The sequence below is a fragment of the Hippoglossus stenolepis genome, chromosome 3 (genome assembly GCF_022539355.2).
Source record: "Hippoglossus stenolepis isolate QCI-W04-F060 chromosome 3, HSTE1.2, whole genome shotgun sequence".
Classification (NCBI taxonomy): domain Eukaryota; kingdom Metazoa; phylum Chordata; class Actinopteri; order Pleuronectiformes; family Pleuronectidae; genus Hippoglossus; species Hippoglossus stenolepis.
This window is the reverse complement of record NC_061485.1, coordinates 27178358-27196492: the sequence shown is the minus strand read 5'-3', so window position 1 is coordinate 27196492 and position 18135 is coordinate 27178358. Positions and strand designations below refer to the sequence as shown.

Genomic DNA, 18135 nt, shown 5'->3' with positions numbered 1-18135 from the left:
TCAAAGGCAGAACTGCTCAACAACTGTTGGCAAAGACAACAAGGTCAGCAGTGATTGTAATCTGTTCCCCATGTTGCATTCACCAGTGGTAGTCGAGGCTGATGCCTTTTGTTTTCCTCTGGCAAAGGGAATGTGATAGTGACAAATCAGGGATGGATACATCATCATTGTTGGTAGAGAAATAAAGATATTATATTGGCACGGGTAAAAACAATTTCCAATCACACCAAGCCCCAATGATCTCACAATTATGAAACACCACCAGATCTGAGCACCTCTGAGGGGAAGTATGTTTCCTCCTTTACCTACTCTACAGCTACAGGCTGCAGAGACACAGCAGGACAAGGAGGGCTGAAGCTGTTCTCAGCTCTACTCTTTAAGATACATATAGTCATGCTGTGGATGATGATTCTATAATATCCACCTACATTATAAACACAGCTTTCCCTGCCCTCACTTATGTGCTCACTCTCATTGTCAATCACAGCATGAACACTCCCATCTATCATCTTTTTTTATCTGGTGAAAAGAGGAGCCTGTCACTTTCCTTCTGAACACCATGTAATTATGTGACCCTTTCATTAATCACCCGCTGAGGTGACACAGGCAGGAGGGCATGTAATATTTACAAGTTTAGTTTGACCTTCAAGAGTTACCAACACTGTAAAAGGGATAGTTCACCTACAAATTTAAATCCACTTATTATGTGTGGGTGTGGTGTTTGAGTCCACAAAACACTTTTGGAGATTCAGGGGTAAACAGCGTTGCAGCCAAATCCATTACAATTGAAGTAAATGATGACTGCACGTTATTCAACAATGAAGACGTTAGGGTAGTGTTCAAGACTTGCGTCGTTACACATTTGTGTCCTGTTGACAACACACTCGACACAGTTCAGTTAGATCATCTGTTGATTACAGAGAGATAAATAGTACTTGCATTACAGAAACTACTCAAAATAAATTGTAGTCGCTTTGGATAAAAGCATCAGCTAAATGAAAATGTAATGTAATGTAGTCAAATCTAAACCGTTTTCTGATCAGCGGTTGGGTTGTTTTCATTCTCAGATGACTGAACCCTGCTCATCATCAACCATGTCTTCTTTTAAACTCACGTCTACTGACTTTAACCAGCAGTGAGAGGAGGATACATGAAAGCTTAACTGTACTCACAAAAACACTGCATGAGCTTCCACCTTGTTAATGTGAAGGATGTTTTCATATGACTGGTGACATCAGGTGTTATACAGCTGACAGAGTTAAAAAGGTTCCTGAAAGGTTCTTTCAGGTAAAGCGCACAGTGGGTTTGCAGCGGCTCGGTGGCGTCAACAGATTGTCGTCAGCCTAGGCAATGATACCACTTAGTCACGTCGTTTTGAATCCTGTTGTAGTATTATATACTACATTTATTTTGTACCCATATGATTCATGTTGTTGTTTAAAGGTGATATTGACATGGACAGACATTAACTGTATTTTTGTTGATGTTTTTTCAGCGAGACCTTCAGTATTCAACGCACTTCAGACACAGGCACTTTGTGAAAATTATGAATCTGCGACCGAATCTGCGACTGACAACATGTGGAGCACAGAGAGTGGAATGTATATCACCAGTTAATATGATCACCAGTTAAAATAGAGCACCAGGACCAGCAGCAGCATTGGTGCAGCTTCAGGGTTCTGTAGACAAAGTCCAGCAGTTAGTCTTTATTTGCCGTGGCTCAATTACTGCAGGTCAACTCTGCAGTTTCTGATATAAAACTGCAACCAGCATCACCACAGCCCGAGCAAGCAGCCCATTCCACACACGCAGGTTTAGAACAGGCACTGCATTAGTTATTACAATACATAAAAGTTAGCAGATTGAAGCTGGGTGTAATAACCCTGGGAGTTTGCAGAGCTCACAAAACAAATGCTTGAAGAATTTAATGTTTTTCCACTTCTGACTGGTCCAGCAAATAAATGAGGCAGATGTCAATGAAACAGCTTCTGTACGAGCCCACAAAGAGCTGAGTGGAGGTCTACTCCAAAGTGAAAACACCTGTGTGGGTGTACCTCCAGTGTGCATGGCCTTTAATCTGTGCGTAGGATGTCATGGTGGAAAAGCTGCAAAGACTGCAGCAGAGCCCCTCAACAGCATCAAAGAAAGTGCCAGATGTGGCCTTGTACCTTAGCTGAAAAAACAATACAGTCAAACACAGGCGTAAGAAAAAGTCAGCTTCTTTTGAACTACTTTGTTCACAAGTCATTGTGTTGTCAGCAACCCACAAGCAAATGACAGAACACCAAAATATGGTTTACTGTTACTGAAGCATAATGAAAGCACCTCTAAAAAATGATTTACCATGATTTGTGTGGAGGTGTTTTCTTGTCAGGGTTTTAGACAAAGACTGACAGACAGCGACACTGTGTACAATAATAGCTCCTTTAGGCCTGTAAACTTATGTTTGGGTTGTAATATCTATTATTATGTTGGATGTGACATTTGTAGGAGCCGCAGTCATCTTATTACAGTAGTTAGGAAAAAATGTGATTAGGGCTTCAACAAACAATTGTATTGATTACTCTACCAATTATTTTCTTTATTGACTAATACATCATTGAATGTCCATCACAATTTACCAAAGACCATGATGACGCGCAATGACATTCGGTTTATTATCACTGAAGACAACCAGAAAATACCCACATTTTAGAGGCTGTAAACAGCAATTTTAAAAGTGAATTTAATTTCTTTAATTTAATTTTTTCTTTAATATAACTAGTTTAGTTCTAATTGTGATTGTAACACTACAGCTATGATACTGGTACTGTATGTCAGCTTTACAGTCCTTGCCTAATGTGTGAATGACTTTACTTAGTGTAATTTTCTTATTTCTGAACTATTGACTTAATGTGAACAAAGGGACATCATGTCTATAGGTGGTCATGGATCGAACCATAATAGGGTCACACTTAAGCCGTTATGCTGCTATACTCACCCTGAACTGTGTGGACAAGATCCCTATTCTTTTCTGCACACTCTGGCTTACCAAGGGACAAAGAAGGTGGAAATTTACTTAACACTTTAGGCATCATAATTTTTCCCTGAAGGGAAAGGCATGGAAGGTGTTTGGCTTCATCCAGCTGTTAATAAAACCACTCTATAGTTTATTCAACAGGATGTATGGTGACATTTTCACCCTGAAATGTGGGAAACATGTGAGGCAACTATTTTTATAATAGATGGTGCACCTGGTCTTGTTAAACAGCCTCTTATTCCACGGCTATTAAATAACCATTTACAGCAATTACACCCAATTTCGGTTCAAACTATGTTTCCAATGGTTTGTGTAGGTTTTATTTTTTTGCTTTTTAAAAATAATGGTAAAGATGACTAAATATTCTTTGCATTGGTCCTGAAGGTAAAATATAGCCCTCTTTGTAATCTATATAGCAGAATGATAATAAGACTGATGCCTACATTTATCATCTATCTGCTTGTTACTGTTTATGCACATGCTCGGTGTTGGAGCTGTCACCCGTTCTTTGGTTGACTGATCAAAGTAGGCAAATCAGAGCAAAGTGGTAAAAAAAGGACTAAATTGCAACATTTCATCATAACTTAATTGTCAGAATGAACTTAGGTGACTCATGGCAGTGTGCTGATATAAGGCTGATATATTTCCCAGAAGCTTTTGTAATTCAATATTGTTGTGCTGTGAGCAGCAATTTCTTGGTTTATGAGCCTAATGATTTTTCTCCTCTTTCAAAGTGAGAGACATGGACAACTCTGTCACCCTGTGGCAGTTCCTACTCCAGCTCCTATTGGATTCCAGTAATGACCAACTCATCTGCTGGACCAATGAGGAAGGGGAGTTCAAGCTGCGGCAGGCGGAGGAGGTTGCCCGGCTGTGGGGTGCTCGAAAAAACAAGCCCAACATGAACTATGACAAACTGAGCAGGGCCCTCAGATACTACTACGACAAGGTAAACACACATCAACTCCTCTCTTCTGCAGTGGTTCTAGTTTCCTGAAAGCAGCTGCCTTGTATTTGATGTGGCAGCTCAGTCTTTTGGTCTTTAGATTTCTTTTGTCAGGTAACTAGAACAGTTCCTTTACTATCGCCACTATACTACATATCCTAAAATAAAAGCTGGTAGCCAATTAACAGCTGGGTCTCTGCCAGGGGCGCGGCCGTCACAAACAAATAAAGGCTGGCCCTCATATACAGGCCAGGAAAAAAACAAGGTGGAAAAGCTATTATGTCTGTAGTGTGCCTGCGGCAGTTAAGCACTATTTACATTTCTACTTTCTACCACATTTCTATGGCAATGAATCTTATTTTACAAACTTTTTGAGGATTCAAAAGGCTTTCCACTGGTCCTAGAGGTGGGAAGATTTAAAAACAGGTTGTGTGAATTAAGAGAGGTTGAGAATGAATCAGTTTCTTCTTTATTGCCCTTCTTATTATGAGTTAAGTATAAAAAAATTACATGCAATGCTGGTTCAAAATCCAGAAATGTTCTGGTGCACTGATGAAAGATAATTGCTCATTAGTTGGCTACCATTGTTTCTAAATCTTGGGGGAAAAGTCTTTAAAAGTTTATTTGTTTAGTATTGTTATTGAAGCTGCCATTTCTTTATTTCTTGTAGTTTTTCTTTTTATAAATAACTGTCTTGTAAGCCTGTTTTAGGGTGGGCACATAATGTGTATGAAAATAAAAAATAAAAAAATATCAATCTATGATTTCAGTAATATAACCCTCCTATATTTAAAGGGGACATAGCATGCAAATTCCACTTTGTTAGTGCTTCTACAGGTTAATGTGGGTATCTGGCATGTCTACCAACCCAAAAACTCTGGGGAAAAAACACTCACGCGTTTTGTTATAGTTCCTCTAAGTCAGAAACGTCATGCTTGAGCGACTCGATTGCACTTCCTGGGTTTTGTGTCGTAACAAGGAACTGGAAGTCTCCCTACATGGTCTTGGGACTGGGAGGCTGCAGCAGCTGCTCGGGAGCGACCGCTCGCTCTCCCGTGCGTGAGCTGGAATTTGTGTCAGCGACACACAGCCAGCAGTGTGGAAGACTTCCGCAGTGTTCAGCGCTACTGTAACCCCCGAACCCCGACATTCAACGGGTACAACAACAAGCGGAGAAAGCAGAATCGCGGGCTGACCTTATATATACAGTCTATGGGGCTGACCAGCGTGGAGAAATGCTCGTCCCGTGTGAACAGCCAGGCGGCTGCGGCGGCAGAACGGCGCTGCGCTGCCTGCAGCGGTCTTCCACACTGCCAGCTGTGTGGAAGACTTCCGCAGTGTTCAGCTCTACTGTACGCCGGGTTACAGTAGTTACGCCGGGTTACAGTAGTTACGCCGGGTTACAGTAGTTACGCCGGGGTACAGTAGTTACGCCGGGTACACCGGACGCGGAAGCGCCGCTGCGAGGCAGCGCAGCGCCGTTCTCAAGCACGCAGCCGCCTGGCTGTTCACACGGGACGAGCATTTCTCCGCTGGTCAGCCCCATAGACTGTATATATAAGGTCAGCCCGCGATTCTGCTTTCTCCGCTTGTTGTTGTACCCGTTGAATGTCGGGTTGGGTAAATGATGGTCTTCATAGCCCCCCACCCCTCTCTTTCTCTCTCTGTCTGTCTGCTTGTGTGCTTGTAGTGGATGGGCAGAGGGGGACATTTAATTATGTGATTGGGAAAATTAAAACTCCAGGACAACAGAAGGGGAATACAAAGTATGGGATGCATATTTGATAATTTATATCATATAAAATATGTAATTTATATCGTTTAAAATCATGGGGGGGGGGGGAGCTGGCTCATTAGCATTTAAAGGAACAGGCACTCAAAACAGGTCACTCTGTGGAGGGCTGTTTTATACAGGGTAAAAAGGGTGCTGTTTTAAATGATCCTTGTGGTATTTTGACCAAAGTATGTTACAGACATTTCATTAAGACCCCAAGGAACCATATCAAGTTGTGGTAAAATGGGCATGCTATGTCCCCTTTAACACTTAAATGAGTAGTTCACCCAAATATGAAAATTTACTCTATCTACTCACAACTATGCCGATGGAGGGGTGGGTGAAGTGTCTAGATCAGTGGTCGCCAACTCATCGATCGCAAACTACAGGTCGATCTCGCAGTCTTCACTGTCGATCCCCCAACTCTCTGGACTCACGACTGTCGTCGCGCCGCAGATCAGCTGTGTGACGGTTGTCTGTTTTTCACACGCGCTGTGTCCACTACTGGCGGTGGAGTTGCAGGTTTATCTCCTGCATTTCCTTCAAGAACAAGTTGGTTTATGTACTAAATTAAATGTCAGGACGGTATGAAGACGTGCATCTTTCGGTCTGTCGATAACAATCAAAGCCCCGTTGGAACAAATGAGTGGAATCAGAAGGTGAAACGCTGGAGTGCTTTTACTTTGAAACGGGTTCGGAAAGTGTTGTAAGTACATTTGTGTCATAAACAAATAAACATTGTGGTTCACAGTAGAATAAACAGAGAAAATGATCTTTCACCTGAGTTTTAATGTTTATCTGATGAATTTATGTCACAAACAAATAGTTGCAAAACTTTCTGTATGCTTTTTCAAAATAAAAGCACTCCAGCGTTTCTGTTGATGGAATCCATTCCCTTGTTTAAAAAGTTTTTTTTATTGTGAAATATTTGCAGGAGCGGAAGATGCACAGCTTCATACTGTGTAGTACTGGTATTTATTTGCGTACAAGGGACTTCTTTCATACAGGGCAATAATCATATTTGGGGCCATATTAAAATCAAAGCCTATATGTAAAAACATTGTGCTGCAGTAGCAGCTCCTCTGCAGAACATGTTGTGCAACTGAGAAGCTCCATATTGTGCACTGTAAATATGAAATGATATTAATTTGAATATTGTGCATTGAATAGAAAAAGTTACACAACAGCCTCTCTTTGTGTATATTTATTTCTTGTACATTCAGCGTTTAACAGAAATTGCAAAAAATAATAATTATGACCCTCCTAAGTGTTTTTTTTTGGAAGATATCAGGGTAGTAGATCTCGGCTTACGTTTGGAATTAAAAAGTGATCTTGGGCTCGAAAGGTTGGTGACCACTGCTCTAGATGGATGATAATGTCTCAGCTAACTTTTAGTAATGCACATTGTTTCACAATAGAAGCCCTAAGTTAAGGGTGTATATCCAATGAAATGCTTGAGGGCTTTTTAATTGAAAAAATTAAAGGAAGTGTTGTTTATATTGACAGCGTAATGCAGTAACTAATGGGGCAAATGGTAGCTGAACAAAAGGAGGTGTTATACTAATATGACCAATTATACTCATCAAACAGAGGGAATTAGAAAGACCTGCCTCTAATACAAATGTACCTTGAGGTAAATAAAGGAAATATCCAACCATTAGTCAACTATTGCCTGTGCTCTACATTGTCATTCCCACAAACAACCAGAATGGTAAAGGTCCATTGCTGAGTGACATGTGTAGAGCGGGAGAGTGCTGTCTGTCTCTCAGTCTGCTTGTGGTTTGGCAGAAGCACTGCCTAACCCTGTGGGCGTTCTGGGCAGGGCTGCTTTGGTATGTGTGGCTGCAGTATTAGTGGCTGCTGGTTTGGTACAGACAGGAAGGACAGAGTTGTCCCATCCGTAAGGCTTTTCTGTGGTCTCCCCTTTTCTATTTTACTTCTAGTGCCTCTTGGGTAAAACCATACTACATGAGGGAAAGTCTTGTTTCTGCCCTCGCCGTGTGCTTGCTTTCATATCATTCTTTAAGTGATGTCGTTTTTTTTATTTCTACCTACTAATTCCACAAACGTCTGTCTGTCTGTATTTAGAATGCATATCTGGAGAACAGTTCATCTTATTGGATTCACAGTTGGCATATGCATTGTAAATTGCCCAAGAAAATGAAGTACAGAATTTGGTGCGATTAGGACAGTCTAACTTCCTAGTCTTCTTCTACGTCCTTGGATAAACTACAACAGTGGTTGGCAACGGTGTCAAACCAAGGGTCAAAATCGCAACCATATCATTTTCACAACCATATCGGACTGATAGACATTCAAAGATCTCCGTCTGGGCAGCAAAATTCATAGCATAATTTCCTCTTTAGCAAGTTGTCTTAAAGGTAAAAGCACAGCATTCGTTTTGTTGCTCTAATGCTTTATACCGAGTAGAATTACAATCTTAACTGCAGATAAACATATAACATAACATAAAATACATTCTGACATGCGTTTTCTGTGTCTTACAGAACATCATAAAGAAGGTGAATGGTCAGAAGTTTGTCTATCGCTTTGTGTCCTATCCTGAAATCCTGAAAGGAGATGTGGCTACCCGAACAGATGGTGGGGATGTGGGTGGTGGGGGCATTCCACCCTTAACAAGAAGGGACAGCATCCTACAGGAGGGTGAGTCTGGTGATGGAGGCAAGGAAGGAGGTAGCACAGGGGCTCTGGGCTCAAGCACCAAGCAGTCAAACCGTAACGACTACATCCACTCAGGCCTGTACACGTCCTTCACACTCAACTCGCTACAAAATGGACGCCAGCTCTTCAAGTCCATCAAAATGGAGAACCCAGCAGAGAAGATGGCAGACAAGAGGGGTCTCACTGCCACAGCCCAGAGCCAGCCACAACAGCCAACTGCTTTGCCGTCTGTCATCAAGTTTGGAAACACCCCTTCGAAACCAGCACTAGCATTGCCTCCTCAGGTTGCCATAGAGCCAACCATTGTGTCCAACCACTTCAATCCTCTGCAAGCTCCGCCCCGGAAGTTTGAAGAAATCAGCACACACTCCTCCCTGCCCCACCATTCTGTCTTCTTATTTGAACACATCCGCCCATCAGAATCAACGTTCAGCTTATCAGAACTGACGTCAGCCAGCCCATCCCCAAGCTTAGTGCCTGACTCCTCTCAGGAACTGGTGATTGACAGCGACATCGAGTCTGGATCATCTCAGCACAGAAATGCTAAGGCGGCAGAGCTGAGAGACGCTCAGGCACAGGAGAAGGCAAATATACATACAAACGCATCACACGCAATTAATTAATTGTCCCTGCGACATTATTTTCTCTGTCAGCTTCTTATATGTTCCAACTCCAAAAGTTTTAAAAGTTCTTTGTGCGCTCTGCTTCACTGGTTTGAATTTCATGCACCAATCAGATTTGAGCAACTTTTGATATTTGAATCTGATGATCCTTACCTTTCAAAGCCGATGTCAGTTAAATCTAAACGCACCCATACATGAATGATGAAGCCAAATAAACTTTCAATAAATAATAGCTAAGTCTGTAAATCACCATCAATGATTTTCCCACTTTGGATCAACAGCAAGAAACAACACACAGTCATTATGAACTTTTTATTGACTCACCTTTTAGCTCTTTGTTGGTCTCCACCAGCTCCTGTGTAAAAATTACTCACCAACTAGTCAATCATGTGGCAGCACTTCAGTGTATAAAATTATGCAGATACAGGTCAGGAGCTTCAATTGACGTTCACATAAAACATCAGAATGATGAAAAATGTGATCTCACTGACTTTCACTGTGAGTGTGAGCTAACTCAGAATGGAGCCCAAATAACGTAGTAGCGTAGTAGATCTGCAGGCAGAAATACCTTGTTGATTAGTGTGGGGAATGATCAGAGAGGTTGGAGATGACGGTAGCTGACAGGCTATAGTAACTCTGATAGCCACATCTATGGTGAGCATTAAAGCATCTCACAATGAGCAACAGGTCCATTCTTAAGGTGACTGGGTTACAACAGCATCAATTCTGGAGCCCATTGGTTATTCGTCTGATGAAGAATTAGCCTCTGTGAGCAACAGCCAATATTTGGGGGCTTTTAGTGTAGACAGCAGATAGACAGACAGCGGACCAGACTCTGTCTTCCACTGCCGCACACTGTTTACTGTTTGACTAGTTTCTTTTATCAGTTAAACCTTTCTTTACAAAAACACAAACAATACTTTTAGTTCAAAACAACATTTTGGCTTATCTTTATTACCACCTATTTGCATATAATTGCAGATTTAAAAAAAGTAAATAACGATACATTTTGGTCAATGTGTTCCACCTCTTTTGCTCTCAACACAGACAGTTTACCTGTGGGCAACAATAACCTGCTCAGATGTGATTGGTCAAACTAGAAACAGAAACCAGAAGGATTCCTGCCCCATAATCTTGTCTCTTGCCCACAGATTCTGCAGATTTACAAACAGAATCTGTTTATGATTACAACAACACAGAACAGTGAAAGTGATCAGTAAAATATTAAAGTTATGTAAAAAATAAAATAATGAAAAGACTCTAAAATGTTATAAAGAATTGATGGTAACTGCAGTCAAGTGATGATTCTGTTAAGGTTCATCACGACACACAAACCTTTGTCATTCAAGGAGTCAAGTTTAGCACTTTTCATACAATGTAACACAAAGTGCTTTACAGAATAAAAGCAATAAAAACAAAAAACCCATCCACACACTGAGCAAGACAATATTAACAGATAAATAGTTGCTAAACTATGCAATTTTGTTCTTGTAGTCATACAGCACCCCACCCGAAACCACTAACACAGAAGAAATAAATGGAAAATAAAATAGATTTCACTATTAACTTCACTCAAGGAGAACAACAAAATGAATCAATCAAATTTCTGTTCTAACACAATTTTTAACATTAGTCCAGGGGATCATTCTTGTGTGTGTTCTAGATTAAAATCTAAACTATTATGGCTTACTGTTTTCTACTTATAAAATGTGTACACTGCCTAAAGCACATGCTTTGCTAATGTATATCCACAGATATTTTAGAGTATGACAAGTGTCTCACTGTTTCCAGCAGGTGGACAGCGGCACCGCTCTGTCTGGAGATGAGATCAGTTTTGTGGATGCTGAAACCAGTTCATCCTCAGTGAGCAGCTCTACCACATTCAGCACTCAGAGTTTAGGAAAGACACGCAAGCCGCCGAAAATCCTGCAGATCAGCCCACCTGCTCTGCTGGTCACCACGTCCGACTTCTCCCCCATGAACCTCTGCAGCCCCTCACTACCTACTGCATCTCTCACACCAGCAATGCTACAGGTGAGTGGGGTCTTTTCTCCTGAGGTTGTGAAGAGAATTTTACTTCAGGCCACACAACATTAACCAAACACAGCAGCAACAAAATGAAGTGGTTGGACAGTTGAGTAAAGTGATCAGTATCTTTAACAGATTAAAACATCTCATGATACCAGTTTGCAAGAGTGATGTGTGTCAAGACAGCACTTGAAAGCAACAGCAGAAAAGTAATTGTGAAAACTCACACGAATATGAACGAACTTGACAAAAGATTGAAATGCTGATTTAGTGAGCATTTGTTTTCAGGCTCATTAGGGATAGAATAACAGCGCCACGAAACCTGTCTGAACTAGACTGAACATGATGATAAACGAAATGTGTTATGTGTATATAATTCTGTAGCTGAAAGCATGTAGCTTGATGCTAGTGAGACAATCAAATGACCCAATTTCTTCCTGCCACAGTATGTAAACACTTTTTCTGTCAACAACATGGCAGCATCCATTTCACAGAGCACCGGCTGTAGCCTGAATAATTTGTGACAAGCATAACATATCATCTGCAGTCCTGACTGTGACTCACTGCAATGTAAAGTCCTGCATCCCTATGGAAGCAGCACAGTCATCAAAGAAGAGAGCTCAAAAATGTCCCCTGTGTAATGCTGCATTATTCAAAATTTTTAAAACAAAAGTAAAAATGTTTTGAGTATTTATTTAAAAATAAAAATTGGGGTTGCATGTGCTGTACATATATAATTATTTCTTCATCTAACAAAGCTCAGTGTTAACTGCTGAACTGATACTATCGTATCGTGACTGTTTACCATGCAATTATGTGCATCTCAATGTATTGTGGTGAAGCGGTTAGACCTCTTACTTACTATAAACTTAGACTGTAAGTAAATAGAAAACACAGCAGCAGACAAACATCATTAGCCGATTAAATAACAGGCAAGAACTGGTTTTGCAGAGAGAACAGCATTTAATGTTTGACCAGTAGGTGGCAGCAGAGCTGCATTTATCGTTTGATGCTGGGCTGTTTGGACTAGTTTTGTTGTGCTTAATTTAATCCTGCTGATGCTGTTTATAGACCACATGACTGTTAGCTACTGTACAAATGTCTATTAGATCTGCGGATTCCGAGAGTATATTATTCTGTCTCTTTGCAGTAGTTCAGCTTTGGTCATGGGATCCACAACTCAGACAGCCAGGAGTTCCACTCTGATTTCTCTCTCTCCGTTAGAGACTGACTGAAAGCAGTTTCTTGATTATCAATACAAATTTATGTAGTTAAAGGTTTTTACTAGCGTGTAAATTACTGTTGTGTTCAGTATCTTAAAATTTGACCCAACCCTTCATTCACAAACCAAAAACAAATGAATAAAAAGACTAATTATCCAGAGTTAGTGACACTGTGTTTTACGATTCCACTGAAATCTGAAAAATACATGTCAATAAGTGATTATAGACCTAGTGCAATAAATGTGACAGGTAAGTAAACTAAATATTTACTCAAAGGCGTGTGATATAATTTGTTCTACTGATCACGTGTGTGTGTGTGTGTGTGTGTGTGTGTGTGTGTGTGTGTGTGTGTGTGTGTGTGTGTGTGTGTGTGTGTGTGTAAAATGTGCATGTAATGTGTCATTAAAATAAAATATGTTCTTAAACAAGCTGTGGGGGCCATTGTTTAGAAGTACATTCTCATATGTATAGTATCCTGTTCTTCACAGGTTGTTTTTTAAAGTTGCTTCATACAGGTGGAATGGTCTGTTCATTATCGAGTAGTGATTGATGTTCCTATCTGTTTAAATTAAAATAGCACATCATCAGAAAATTGCCAAAAGGATGTAACTAACATTGCTAATAGAAGGGATAGTTATGTGGATCCATATAATTTGTGGTCTTCAGAAACCACTCTAAGCTGCAAAAGGTACCTCCGTCACTGGTAGAGGTCATAGAGCATGTGAATTAATGTGATCTTTCAAACAAGATGTATGGACTTGCACTTCTAGTTTGTTATCTGCAAAGATTACCCTATTCCCTAAACTCTGAATGGTTTACTGCAGGCAACCTTTTTGACAATAAGTGCCAATGTAAAATTTTCTTGTGAATTAGTGTGCCATATCAACATTTTTTTATATTAAGTTTTATTATTGAACCACATTCATGTTTCCAACAGACATGTCATTTTATTCCATCCATATTGGCTATATATAGAACAACACTTTAAAGAAACATGTTTATCTCATTATGATTGCAATAATAAGTTTGTCATTAACCCCACCAACCACACTCATATTCAGAATTGCAAAAGCTTGCTTCAAAGACTTTGAGAGAGTTGGCTTCTCATACCTGGACACTGCACGTTTGATCGATTCTCCCTTGTCTGCCTGACCTTTGGAACTTCTTTCGTGCTTTGTCTCAAAGTGGCGCTTAACACTGGACGTTCGGCCAACAACATTTTCAAACGTGCACACAGCACGGTCCTTATGAAAAACAAAGCCTTAGTCTTCTGCCCATGAGGGCTGAAATGCCCGTGCCTTCAGTTTTTAGCTAGCGGGCATGCCATCACCAATATACCTGAACGGCTGCACTTCACGGGGATTCATGTGGGGAAATGCGAGCAGCGCCGGCTGGGAGGCTTCTTCTTCTTATTATTTAATGGCTCTTGGCATCCAGCCTATGGCGCATTACTGGCACCTAGTGGCTGGGAGGTGTTAACATCAATCAAGCTAAATAATACAGGCTGCGTGACGGCAAAACCTTTGAACATTTCTTTAATAAGTGTGCCAATGATTATGGCGCCGCGTGCCATCATTGGCACGCGTGCCTTTTTGTGGCCTATAGTTACCAAGTAAAATGTATTAACAATATGTAGACGATACTGAAGCAAATGTAAATGTCTGTGCCGTCTGGTGGAAAAACTACTACTGGTAATGGAGACATCTCTCTATCGCAATTTCTCATTAGTTATTGTCGTTAAAAGGCGGTACAATATTTATCTACTAATGTTTTTCTGTGTGTGGCTCACATATCTTGAGAACCAATGATCCTATTTGCTTTACACTTGTGTACACACGATATTTACCATCTTAATAAACCTTGAATAAACAGGCGAGCAGTTCTCTGTAGCAGCAGTGGTAGGGACGCAACACAGTAATTGACATTGTCTAACACGACAACAGCGTTCATGACAACAGACACTGATACTTCAGTTTGGGGTTCCGTGTGTTAGGTCGAGCTTCACAGAACTATGAACAAAAAGGCGAACATTCCAAAAAGGCAGCTTAAGAATGGGCGCTGCACTTCTATATGTAAATAGATCAAATTAGCCAGTATCAGCCATGGCTGCTTCATTGTTCACATTGTAATGAAAGTGACATGAGTCTGTCTTGTATGTCTTCCTCCTCAGACTCCCACACTGTTGCTGACTCCCAGTCCTCTGCTGTCCAACATCCACTTCTGGAGCACGCTCAGTCCTGTCGCTCCACTCAGCCCAGCCACACGGCGCCAGGGAGGACACCTGTTCCAGTTTCCGTCGGTCCTCACCTCCCAGTTCCAGATCCCTGTACTCAGCACAGATGGGACCAACACGCCTGGCCCCATTTCACCAGACCCTCAAAAGACATAGAGTTCAACCGCCCATAGCATCACCATGTTTGGACCCAGACAGTCAAACTCTCCCAAACCCACCACTCCAGAGCTCCATCTCCTGCTCCCACATCCAGGACACTAATGTGGGAGCTCCGTCATGACCTTCCCCCTCACACTGGTGCTTTAAAGTTCACTACAATCTGCTGTGTGGAGGGAGGAGCTGAGGAGTCCAGGTTTGATGGATGAAGGTAACACGTTCATAGCATTTAGCATTTACAGCCTGAGGATGCCATACTGCACTCACACACTGACGCCGCTGCTCTGTAAGCACTTACATAGTATTTTTGTCTGGCTTTTTGGGATCCTCAGTCACACCAGTTCAAAGGCGGGAGGAATTTCCATGGCAACTGTGTGCATGTGGATCGGACCCTCGTCAGCCACAAGCTGCTTCACTCTTGGACACACAAGACCAGTAAAATTGCAGATATCTCAACCTTTCCTTTAGAGCTCCCTTCTTATCTTGTGCAACAGTTACTGCCACGAAAAAAGCTCTTTGGTTTTTCTGTTATCGGTTCCCAACCAATTTTCTCCTCTGCTGACACTCTGCTCCTTTTTGTTGCACTGTCCTTATACTCATGTACCTGGCATGTGAAACTAAAGCTCTTTAATCTTCAACCTGAACTTCAGTGTCAAGCCTTGCCTTCAGCTGCTCTGCATTGTTATAGCCATATCCAACAGGACTTTTACCTTGACTGTCTTATTGTGACGTGTGGCCATAGTCCAAGCTGAACCTTGAATCACGCCTCTATGTAACTGTTCTAGTGTGTGTATACAGTAGAATAGCCCTGAAAGCCAGTGTGGCCTGGTCTGCCTCCAGCCAGAAAGCTTTCAATGACACAAAGTGAAGCCATAACCCTTTCTGAGCATCGACTCTGCAATTAGAAACTCACAAACCCTGTACGTCTTACTGCTCTGATGTTGCCTTTTTAACTTAACCATTAATTGGTAAAGGCAGACATAATTCACTTATCATGGTAGAGATGACAGTTTCAAGTTATGAAAAAAAAAATACGTATTGAAATGGCAAATTTTCTAAGAATACAGTAGTTTGACATGTTGAAGAATACAGTTGAGAGTTAAATGAGAGGATTGATTCACAGCTATCATGTTTGACCAGGAAACATGTAGCTTCCTTAACTTAGCCTAGCACAAAAGCTGGAAATAGGTAAATGACTAGTTTAGCTTAGTCTGAGAGTAACAAAACCTCTTCAGCTCACCAATAAACACTATTATTTGTGTGTTTTAATACAAAAATGTAAAAACACCACTTTTTATTGGGAGGCAAAGGGACGGTGACTGTCCCGGATGTTGCCTGGCAGCTACAAATCCTAATATTTACAAAATCCCAATTGAAAAAAACAACATGCTGTCTCCAGCTATATAGCTACTTACAGTATAGACAGACATGAGAGAGAGGTTTCGACCTTCTTATCTAATTTGTGGTAAAGCATGCTCAGTGTATTTTACCTACATGTCTATTCTGGAAGTGACAGCAGAAAAAATTGTTCCTCGTGAATCAAAATCACAGCAGACCTTTGAACCTTGTTCATTATCCACAGGTCAGTTTCCTTTATTCTTTTAAATTAACGAGCTTTGACGTTTTATTGCTTGCAGTTTCAGTGCAGCTACTGAAACCCAGACTGAACCTCCTCATCTTAGTAGCTGGACTCTTTCACTTTAGCGACTCTGAAATACATTGACCTTTAATCACGAGGATGTAGAAATGTTATAGAACTTTCAAGCACCTTCCTGTCCCCTAAATCTTTCTCGTCGAGATGATCAGCCATGAAAGGTCTGCACCTGTTTTCTACACGACTTTGAAGCCATAACTCTGAGACACAGACTCACGAGGTAGATCCCAACTTTCTATGCTATTAAACATGGATATTGTACATTACGCTTGTTTACACGAAACATGTAACACACGAGTGAGTGTGTTTACCCAAGTGTCACTTTCTAACCCAGGGATGGATGACCAATGAATCTTTTGGGGGGGGACTTTGCTCACTTTTACTTAACCTACAGACATTATCCTCCCCCCAACCTGCCGTCCATCAATGATACATGGTGCCTTACCACAGCCAAGCTCAAGTTTCCCTCCCCAAAGTGGACAGAGTACAGATTTAAAGGTAAACGACAGCGCTCCTGTTTGTTTTTATGCCATATCTTTGAGTATACCAAACCAGAGGCCAGAGGAAGTTTGAAATAAAACTTCACGGGGATGTTGAGTCTGGTGAGTTCACCGCTACATTGCGTGTGCTGCAATGTTTTAAGGTTGCCTCACTCGACATACAGACGGCAGCGTGGGTTAATATGCACAGCACGTAAAACTGAACCTGGCCAAATTTTAAGAGTTGGCAACCATGTCTCTATCCAACCTGCTTCTGAATCTTTGTGATAACAGATCTACTCAGAAAATATATAAATATATATATATAGGGTAAAAACCTATATCATTTTTGTGTAATCTTTTATTTTCCTGTAACACCAATAGAATTTTAAGATTAATTTCTATTTTTGTAATGGCCAGATAGGTAGAAGTCTGCTATTTTGGTGTCTCTGATTTAATGTTCTCTCTGTGCATGTGTTTTTCAATATGTTGTTATCCTCTTGTGGAGGTGGGCAGCCGTGGCCCCGTGGTGGTGTTGGCTATTTTTTTTTTTATTAAAGGAAATCAAAGCCTTATGGGGAGAAATCTAAATCCATGTTTTTATATGTGATGTGTTTTGATATAGTGTTGATATTGTACATGCAGATGTTGTGATGAAACGTTTGCACTTAAAAATGTGGGGGTTCCTGTAGTATTGGATTCTGTGGCTTTTCTATGACTCAGATTTAATGACATGTTGTTGACGTTTGCTTATTGAGAAATGTATATTTTCCCGAAGGGAGGATACAGTTATGCACTTAGTATTTTATACCACAAAACAAGAGTTCAATCAAATATTCTACAGCACATATCATGTAGTTTACTTCACCTTCATTGTAATTTGGCAGTACAATATTTATTTATTTGAATTTACATTTGAGCCCGATAGATTTGGTCGCTTATATTGCAGGGTTAGGGTTAGGGTTAGAGTAACCCTAACCCTAACCCTGCAACCCTACTATAAAATAGAGGGAAAATAACCCATGAAGCCCATTTAAAAGTTTCCCCCATCAAGACGTGTCATGAGCATATTTGTTTGTTTGTATTTTCTGATGATATTTTTCCTTCAGCTTATCTTGAATTGTAAAATCTTGTTTTAAAAAAAAGAAATGACATTGTTCTCGCTTTGTTTTGTCCAGTTATCTATTTGTTTGAAGCTTTTTTCAAATGTTTACAAGCTACTTGTCTTAAGTGGCGTATTGATGTGTGACAGGTTAAGAGGAAGTGTTTATAATGGAAGAGATAAGTGAGACCAGTAATAAAAGATCTCAAACTGACC

At 40.8% G+C, this 18135-nt stretch overlaps 1 protein-coding gene across 3 annotated transcripts in view; it reads left to right on the top strand.

Annotated features, from left to right (window-relative positions):
• The window catches only part of elk4 (ETS transcription factor ELK4), a 20137-nt gene extending 2004 nt beyond the window's left edge, over positions 1–18133 (top strand). The window contains exons 2-6 of one of the 3 annotated variants that reach the window (XR_004695064.2): positions 3754–3968; positions 8247–9005; positions 10836–11078; positions 14466–14753; positions 14795–18133. Coding sequence is in view for 2 of the 3 variants with exons in the window: in XM_035151848.2 (XP_035007739.1) it covers positions 3762–3968; positions 8247–9005; positions 10836–11078; positions 14466–14684 (1428 nt within the window). In the remaining variant the exon portion in view is untranslated. Of the gene's footprint in view, positions 1–3753; positions 3969–8246; positions 9006–10835; positions 11079–14465 lie in introns of all 3 variants that reach the window. The other 2 variants (XM_035151848.2, XM_035151849.2) reach the window with 2 other exon arrangements.
• Positions 18134–18135: the final 2 nt, after the last annotated feature.